This window comes from Drosophila melanogaster, chromosome X, assembly GCF_000001215.4.
Source record: "Drosophila melanogaster chromosome X".
NCBI classification, from domain to species: Eukaryota; Metazoa; Arthropoda; class Insecta; order Diptera; family Drosophilidae; genus Drosophila; species Drosophila melanogaster.
Window position 1 is genome coordinate 7102393 of NC_004354.4, and position 8498 is coordinate 7110890.

At 47.0% G+C, this 8498-nt stretch overlaps 3 protein-coding genes across 5 annotated transcripts; 1 reads left to right on the forward strand and 2 right to left on the reverse strand.

Moving 5' to 3' along the window:
• Positions 1-162: 162 nt before the first annotated feature.
• CG4617 (uncharacterized protein) lies at positions 163-2099 on the reverse strand. 2 transcript variants are annotated; one of them, NM_132155.3, is made up of 4 exons: positions 1969-2099; positions 1400-1912; positions 443-1337; positions 163-317 (listed from the first exon to the last, which is right to left on the reverse strand). In NM_132155.3, exons 1-3 carry the CDS (start codon positions 2000-2002, stop codon positions 628-630), a joined length of 1257 nt encoding a protein of 418 aa, NP_572383.1. In that variant the 5' UTR covers positions 2003-2099; the 3' UTR covers positions 163-317; positions 443-627. The 2 variants fall into 2 exon arrangements, with proteins under 2 accessions (NP_572383.1, NP_001259308.1); NM_001272379.1 differs by having other exon boundaries at positions 163-1337.
• Positions 2100-2492: 393 nt separating this feature from the next.
• Positions 2493-3953, forward strand: CG8300 (uncharacterized protein). The gene is made up of 2 exons (NM_132156.3): positions 2493-3000; positions 3402-3953. The coding sequence occupies exons 1-2, from the start codon at positions 2764-2766 to the stop codon at positions 3720-3722; spliced, it is 558 nt and encodes a 185-aa protein (NP_572384.1). The 5' UTR covers positions 2493-2763; the 3' UTR covers positions 3723-3953.
• Positions 3880-7929, reverse strand: fz4 (frizzled 4). Of its 2 annotated transcripts, NM_167119.3 has the most exons (4): positions 7564-7929; positions 6220-7310; positions 5920-6158; positions 3880-5857 (listed from the first exon to the last, which is right to left on the reverse strand). In NM_167119.3, the coding sequence occupies exons 2-4, from the start codon at positions 7227-7229 to the stop codon at positions 4989-4991; spliced, it is 2118 nt and encodes a 705-aa protein (NP_727170.2). In that variant the 5' UTR covers positions 7230-7310; positions 7564-7929; the 3' UTR covers positions 3880-4988. The 2 variants fall into 2 exon arrangements, with proteins under 2 accessions (NP_727170.2, NP_511068.2); NM_078513.3 differs by having other exon boundaries at positions 6220-7929.
• Positions 7930-8498: the final 569 nt, after the last annotated feature.

Sequence of the window (8498 nt, forward strand, 5' to 3'; positions counted from 1 at the left end):
AAGTAAGCAAATAATTAACGTATTTATAAATATTTAAAGTTTATATCTAGCTTATAGTTCCACTATTCGAACCTTCAATTATGGCTTATTTGAGATCATTTTTAAAAATATTTCACTTTTATAAAGATTTTTGGGCAGAGGAAGAAATCATCTCATATTTTTAGCTTTTATATTTATCTTTATTTATTACGTTTATTATAAAAAGTGCCTGCTTAATTTGAAGCTGAAATAAGAATCTTGTGATTCACATTTATTTCACTTAAGGATTATAGGATATTTAATGTTGCCTAATTCTACCAATGTTTCGATGATTTGTGCTTAAATGTTGCAAAAAACAAAAAGTGGAAATAAATAAGTGAACTACTAAACTTTTTAGCGTACGAATTTCAATTCAAGAAGCAAATAAAAAAAAAACTCAATTAGAGGGAGACCTTTTACTTACGATCTAGATGCTTCAGTTTATCAACTAGGCATATCTAATGCGATTAACTATTTCCAGGTTGGCCAACTCCTTACAAACATACAGATCCCGATGGCGACTCTAGTCGCCGCTGGAAGCGCAGCGGCCTGGTATGATTATATATATATATATATGTATGCATTTGCAGTTGCAATCCGGAATTTACTTCATAGTCCGGGCATTACGTAGGCGATGTTGTCGAGCGTGTCGGCCAGATTTTTGCTCAACTGCACATTGTTCTCCATGCCGGGTATTTGCGTGGTCATGCAGAGCAGCGGTCCCATGGCGCAGAGCAGGCTGTCGAGGAGCACGGACAAGCTGCCCGATAGCGCCACGTATCCATTGTGCTTCTTCAGTCGCTCGCCAATCACAGTCAGGCTCTCGCCGAGCAGCTTCAGATGTGCGGCCGCATCGATCACTTCGATGCTGGTCTTTTGCACCTCCTCCTGCTTCAGCTGACCCCCAGTCCGGCCGCTGACGTCCGCATCCGTGTGCACTTGCGCTTGTTTCGTCGCGCTCTTCGAGACCTGCGACCTGGCACTTCGTGTGCTGATGCTGCGCCGCTGTGTGTTGGTGCCAGTCGCTGCTGCTGCCGCCGCTGCGGCAGCCGCTTCTATTGAGGATTGCTGCCGATCGGCGGCCAGTTTTCGAGTGCGACTTGTTGTCGCACGGTTCTGAAAGATCGTCTCGTGCTGCGTGGCATCTGCCAGAGCCGTGCTGCCGTTGCTCGCCGGCTGGGTTGCACCGTTTGCAGCGGTTTTGTCGCGAGTTTTGGCCCTGGACGCCTCGATTTTGGCCTTGCGCCGCCAGGTGTTCTTGTCCCGATTGGAAACGTTCGCCCACAGCTCGCTGAGGCGTCTGGTCGCGCTGGTGAAGTCTGCAAGCGTGCGGGGAATGGTCAATAAGCGATAGAGAGCGCACAGATGTGTAGCAACCTACCTAGATCCTGGAGATCCTTCTGTCGCGCCTCCTTGGCCCACAGACTGTAGGCGGTGTAGCGCTGCTTGCCCTTGTCCTTGCGCTGCACCTTGGCACTCACCACCTTGCCGTCCTTGAGCACCTGCCGCTTGTTGGACTTCTCGCGCATGTAAAGACTCTGACGGACGGATGACTCTTGGCTGGTGGCCTCCGCCTGGACACCATCGACGATATCCTGCACCAGATTGTCCAGTTCATCGTCGGAATTCAGAATGGCCACGACCGTTGCCGTTGTATCCGGATGGAATTCCTCGCTATCCGAGATAATGCCATCATCCACGAGCATCTCCTGGTCAAGATCCAGATCACGCAGCGCATTCGATGGCCTGCCGCGGCCCGAATATCTGGCTGGCTGTCTGGCGCCACTGTGACGCCTTGTGCGCTTCTCGATCTCATCCGGAGATTCAAAATCCAACAATTTCGACGATTTTTTGCGTACGCGTCCGCTGCGCGAAACACCCGTCACCTGGAAATCTAATTGGGAATTTATGACCCCGATTCCATTGACGGCTGCCGCTTTTTCCACTCACCCTTGGCCACCAGGTGCGAGGTTGGGGACTCCATGTTTGGATACCTGCTTTGGAAGATTGGGATGCAATTTGTTGCAAAAAGAACGAATTAAACGAAGCAAACAAAACAGCTGTTTGGTGTGACCAGAGCTTTAAAACGCGATGCATTGCAAGCGATGGTTAAATATGGAACACTAGATAACCATTTTAGTTTTTGAATATATTGCTAAGTTAATAACCATTGCACCAGTCAATTGTACAGAGTAGGAAACCATTAAACTTAATTATTTAATAATATAATATTTTTTATTGTTATATTATTTAAATTATAAGCACAGGATGTGCACGCACAACTTAATTTTTTTATTATATTATTAATTATTTTTATAAACAAAAACATTTACGATATATACGACTGCAATTTCATTTTTATTACAATACATCTAAATTAATATCCAGTTAGCTTGCAAAAACCATCAGCTGGTCACACTGCCGCACCTTTGTTTTGTTTCGACTTTTTTTTTTGCTGTTTGAAAGCGGCTTTTAGTTTATCGATTTGCTTTGCACCTAACTGCGCCAAGCGCCCCATGGCACGCGATTCTCGCCGTTTGTGAGTCGTTTCGCCGGTGGCCCCCAACCCAAGGACATTTTGGCCCCCAGCCGGCCGTATACGCATTTGGCGTTGACCCGCGTCCGCTTTTTTCATGACCAAAACGGCGGCTGCGATTCAAACGAAGCTCAAGCGCAAGCAAAAACATTCGCGCAGCGTCAATCAATCGAGGCGGTACTTAATCGGGTTTAGAGCTATCCATAGCCATGTCAGCGGAGAGGAACAAGAGTGGCGAAGTACGCAGTGCAGCTGGAGGATTGGAACTGGCATCTGCGAGTGGAGCAAGTGCATCCGAGACGGACAATGTGAGCGCCCTTGAACTGCAGTCCAACAAGCGCATGCTGTACTTTAGCGACGGCGTCATGGAGGAGTTGTCCTCGGGCAGCGAGGACGAGGCGGATGCGGAAATGGGCGACAAATGCTACGACGTCCATTTAAACGAGGTACATACATTCAGCAAGGATTATGGGTGGAGTAATGCACTTCCGGCCATCCATTTAGTACATGGTCATGTAGCTGCATTGCTTGTTTACCTTTTTTAAAGCGGGATTGTCCGGATTAACACAGTTAGTTAAATTTGCTCAAGATTAGCCCAGTTCTCCTGATCCAGATAATAACTTTTCACTTTGAGCTCGAGACGTGACTAATGTTCGAAGCGAATTATGATAATAATGTGAGAAATTTTATATCTTTCAATGAAAATGTGTGTTTTGAGCTGTTTAAGTAAACAAACAGGGCCCAGGGCCACGAAAAAGATAAGCAGCTGCCACCCCCCGCCCCCCTCCTCATTGACCATTTAGCGTGACTCATTTAGCCCGCTTTTTTTTTTTTTGCCACCTTTTAGAGCGAAATGCCGCTGGGACCACGCCTGCGTTACAAGGCCAGCAGGATGGGCAACCGATTCCTGGCCGGCATCGACTATGTGGGCGGTGGGCTGGCCCACCTGCTTGGTATCACCAGCAGCAAGTATGCCAGCGAATTGGAGAACTACCACAGGGCCAAGGAGCACGGCGACGAGGACCTTGACAATTGGCACCCGCGGGCCATGTCGACCACGACCAGTAGCAGCAACAACAACAGCAGCGGCAACAACAATCGCAACGAAACCATCGTCCTATGCGAACCAACACGCAGCGAGGCGACCTTGCCACCCACACGGCAGTAGGCGCCCACTGGGCCACCCACTTGCCAGGTGGGTTGTGCAAGGTGGCGATTTTCTTGGCAGGAAGGCGAAACAAAATGCTCATGGAGTACTGGCGACACTTGGAGACTCTTTTACTTGGTAAAAACCATGCGAAACGAAATGAATCAAAACAGATATTAACTTTTCGACACTTTATTCGCTAGCAAATAAGTTATACATATACATATATGATAATAAAAAAAATACACATATAAAATACAATACAATACAATACATATACTGTTAGTCGCGGGCTCCATACGATTCGTATTAGCCCGCAATTGTATAAAGGTTAGTTAGTTTCTTAGCTAGTTAGTTGGACATTTAGAAGTAGGACTTTTTCTGTGCGAAAATCAGCAGAAGTTGAAGGAAAACCCTCAGTAATTCCGCCAAAGTTCGTTGCTGGAAAAGGACTCTTTTAAGGTAATTTCATGATATTGACTCGTTTCAGTTAAGTCCCTAAAGCTAATGGCACACTGAATACAATTAGGCATTACGGCTACGATTGCAATTGCGTTTTTTTTTTTCGATTGTTAAGTACACTTGTTTCGGCATCGGGAGAAGACAGCAAAGTTGGAAACCTAGTTTCTGGTTCCCATTTTTATTTTTTTGTTTTTGAAGACATGAACATGCGTATCACAGTATTTGGTTGCTGCGCGTTTCTCTCTCTCTCTAACTCAAAAAAAAAGAATTTATATAAAAATGCTAAATATATATATGTATATATGTGTTATGTACGCAAAGGCGACACACATTAAGTCCTAATGTCTAAAAGGCAAGAGCGATTATTGAATTTGGTTACACCAAAATGGTAAAAAGGCAACGCAAGGGGCAACTAATTAGGAGCAACATTAAGTACACACAGGAAAATAGGATATGAAGCCCATCTAGGGCAATTACAAATACATTGTAGATGACCTATGACCTCGCGATAAAGGCCCAAACTAAAGCACTAAGAGCACATTTCCGGGGTTATATACACAGTACATAGATCGGTTTACCCCATTGTGTTCTATGGACAGGCAAAGCAACTAAAATCGAAATAACGATATCGTTATCTCACGATCGTTTTATGACAAACAAATTGGACCGTTTCCCCACCCATTTAAGTTGCTTTGCCTCTTTCGATACCCGAAACCGCATTAAGTTATAGTAGAGGATTGACTTTGGCACAGCAGCTGCTGCAGGAACATTGACTGGAAGCAGGAAGCATTTCCTGCCCTGAAATGGTACCTAATCCAATTCCGTCTAGAGTAGCGTCTCATTGCCATACTGCTGCAAGTGGGGATAGTAGCTGCCGTGCTGGCTGTACTTTTGCGAGGCATAGCTACCTGGCGGATAATACAGCCGATGCGAGGATGTGGAGTGATGCTGGTGATTGTGGTGGGGATGGAACTGATGATGCTGCTGCTGCTGGTGATGATGATGATGCGGCGAATGGCGCTGCTGGTGATGCACGCTCCTGCCCAGCGAATAGTTGGACATCTGATTCAGCGATATAGAGCCGGTACCAGGCGAAGTCTTCAGTTTGTACGGACTTGGCGGCAACGGAACACTGGCCATAGAAGTTCGCACCGAATGGTAGGAGACCACCGTGCTATTGCAAGCCGCATGCGATCCACGCGAGCTACTATGCCCGTCCAGGTGTCCAGTTGCTGCTCCGGCAGACGTATGCTTCACCATTTTGCCATTGCTGACTTGCCTCTTGTAGAGAGTGGAAATGCTTGGTCCAAGTACCCAGGCAAAACAGCAAATGCCCAGCATCAGTTCCATGAAGGCGCGCAACAAAAATGGCCAAAGTGGCGTATTGGTATCACCCGATCCCAGCCAGACATCGATGTTGGCAAACTCGTAAATGACAGCCAACAGAAGCATGGCACATGCAAGTCCATAGATGAAAAGGAATATGCCAATGCCGGAACTACTGTGTGCGCTTAGCTGTTGCAGTTGCTGTTGCACGCTGAGTGCATTGCTATTCCTCAGGATCTCCTTGGTGCGACAGTGTACCAAATAGCCGGAGATCAGATTCATCGAGCCAAAGATCCAGTAGCAAAAAACGGGCGTAGCCACCAATATCTGTAGCGCCTTATCCGACTGATTGCCTACGAAACAGGCGCCTAGAAGAGCGTATGGTTGGGTTACTCTCCGAATTCTCCGGCGGATCTATAGCATATCTCACCAAGCAACTCGTCAGCATCCACGAAACGGGCAACGATCACTGCTGACGTTTGAAAGGCCGGCAATCCCCAGGCCACGAAGCACACAAAGTTGTTTTGCGTTAGATCCTGCTGAGCCGTCTTGGCACTGTTCCTCTTCGCCGGACTGCCTCCAAAGTTCGAGGGAATGACCACATGGCCCTTGGAGTCCGGACTGTGCCGACGAATGTCGCGGTGCCAGCCCAAACAGAGCACAGCCCACCTACAAATAGGATATGGGAATATAGTTTCTATAATATTAAGTATATATTATAATCTAATACCAAGCGCAGGCGGCCATTCCAAAATAGTAGCGCATAAGGAAGACACTAGCGCAGGAGGCATTGGACAGTCCGTCCACGGTGAGTAGGGATTCATTGGGCGCCTGGGGATCCGTGCCGCACGCAGTTCCCGTTCTTCCCACCATAAAGCGCACTGCCCAGCCCAAGGTGACCATGTTGTGGCACCAAATCAGCGGCGACAACAATCTGGACCACTTGGCGCTGGCCAAACGACTGCCATCGCTGGCCAAAAGACACACGGTGGCTACCAGGGCCAAACCCAAAGCGGCATAGGCCCATGTGGAGACCCAGATCTCTGCCAGATGCTTCTCCGCCGGTGTGAACAGTATGTCCGCCTCGCAGAGTGGTGCACAGCGTCCAGATCTGGGTAGCCTTACGTACAGATGCGATTTGGCCAGTCCCGAGCAATCCATGGGCAGTTTACCGCCCAATCCACCGGGTATTCCTTGGCCCGGTAGCCCATACAAATCCTGCTCCTGCTGCGGCTGATGCAATTCACCGGGACCTTCCATACACATCGTCTCGTGGTTGTTCTCTCGCGGAAATTTATCGCAGTCGAGAGCCGGTGGCCATGGAAATCCGAATCCCTGCAAAACTGGATGACAACGTATTCGCACGGACTCACAGAGACTCCGGCACGGACCGATGGCATGGACTGGAGCTTTGGGCGTGCACATGGGCACGTAGGCGGCGCACAGGAACAGCTTCAACTGGGAACTGCAGTCGTATTCGATCAGTGGTGCAAAGGTTTGCAGTGTGTACTCCACGTCCGTTTGCATTTCGTTACCCACCAGATTTGGCATGGAGGTCTCATTGTAGCCGATCTTGCGGCACATCTCAATGCGAATGGTTTCGCATTGCCGGAAGGCGGGGATTTCTGGCGGAGAACTGGAACTGGAACTGGCACTGGGGTTGCCGCTCGTTGAGGATTTTGAGATGCGCGGATGCAGGAGGATCACCACCAGGAGACACAATATGCAGGTTGGCTTCATTGCGGCTGATTTGTTGTTCTTTCGTTCCGAAGAATACGAATTCGATACGTTTCTTCGCTTGGTGTTCCGATTTCCGTTTCTCTAAAGGAATCGAAATGTGGAAAAGATCAGATTTCGGGGTTTTCTTCGCGCTGGGTTCCCTCTTTTCTTTCCAAAGAATCCGAACTATATGCAGATTCTTCGTTCTTCGGTGGAACGAACGCTGGAAGGGGTAACCTGTTCCAGGTGCGTTCGCCCTCTCTCGCTCGCACCCTCTCACTCGTTCCAACAACTTCCAGCTCTCCTTCTTTCCAGCTTGTTATTGTTGCTTTTGGCTTGTCAACTCGTTAACTACCTCTTTTTTTTCGGCGTCGTTCTTGTTATCGCTTCTCCTCCTTCCCCCACTCGTTCTTCAGCCCCAACCACTCCCCTTTCTCCACCGCACGCCGCCCAACCCGCTGATCGACGTCGATAAACGGGTTTTTCCTCAGGGATTAACCCGAAAACGATCTAGCAAACCATCGAATCTTTCACACATCTCAGTGAACGAATAGTGTATTTGTTTCGATGTGCTTAAACGAATGGCGCAGTCAGTTTGTAGCCTTAGCGAATGTATTCTAATCTAATTGGTATTAACATCGAACGTTTATATATTTTATTTTGTTTTCGTGGTAAAATTCAACGCATACTGGTCACTCTGAGCTAGAGATGGCTCTGCGTCACGTCACCTCGCATCGATTGCAATTGCTCAACGGATCTGCTATCGATATCAACAAGTGTGTTGGTTACTAAATGCTTTTAGATCAAAAGGCGCCCCCTGGCGGAGTTATGCGTAATCAAAGAACATTGAGAAGGGCGCGCTTTTCAAAAACAAATTTGTCCAAATAATAAGAAACATTTAAGCATAATAAGAACATAAATGTTCAATAAATTCTATAGGTGCAGTAAAATACGTGTTTTGCTAGCACAGCTATTTTAAGCTGAGAACTTACAATATTTTAGTACATTGTGCTTAAGGTTTAAAGATACATATATTGAAAAAGTTCTGGAAATGCTTTTGAAGAACAAAGCTTTAAGAGGCGCGCTTTCCGAGTATGTGAGCTTTTTTCAAATGGCACACTTTCTGCGGAATATAAAATAAAAAAACCTAATAATATGCCGCAAGACCACTTAAGATAAAATATTAAAAATATTAAAATTGATTATATTTTGTGCACCAAAAGTGGCGGTAGCTTAATATCGCAAAACCAAATTAATAGCAATTCTGAGCCAAACCGCGATTGCCATTTC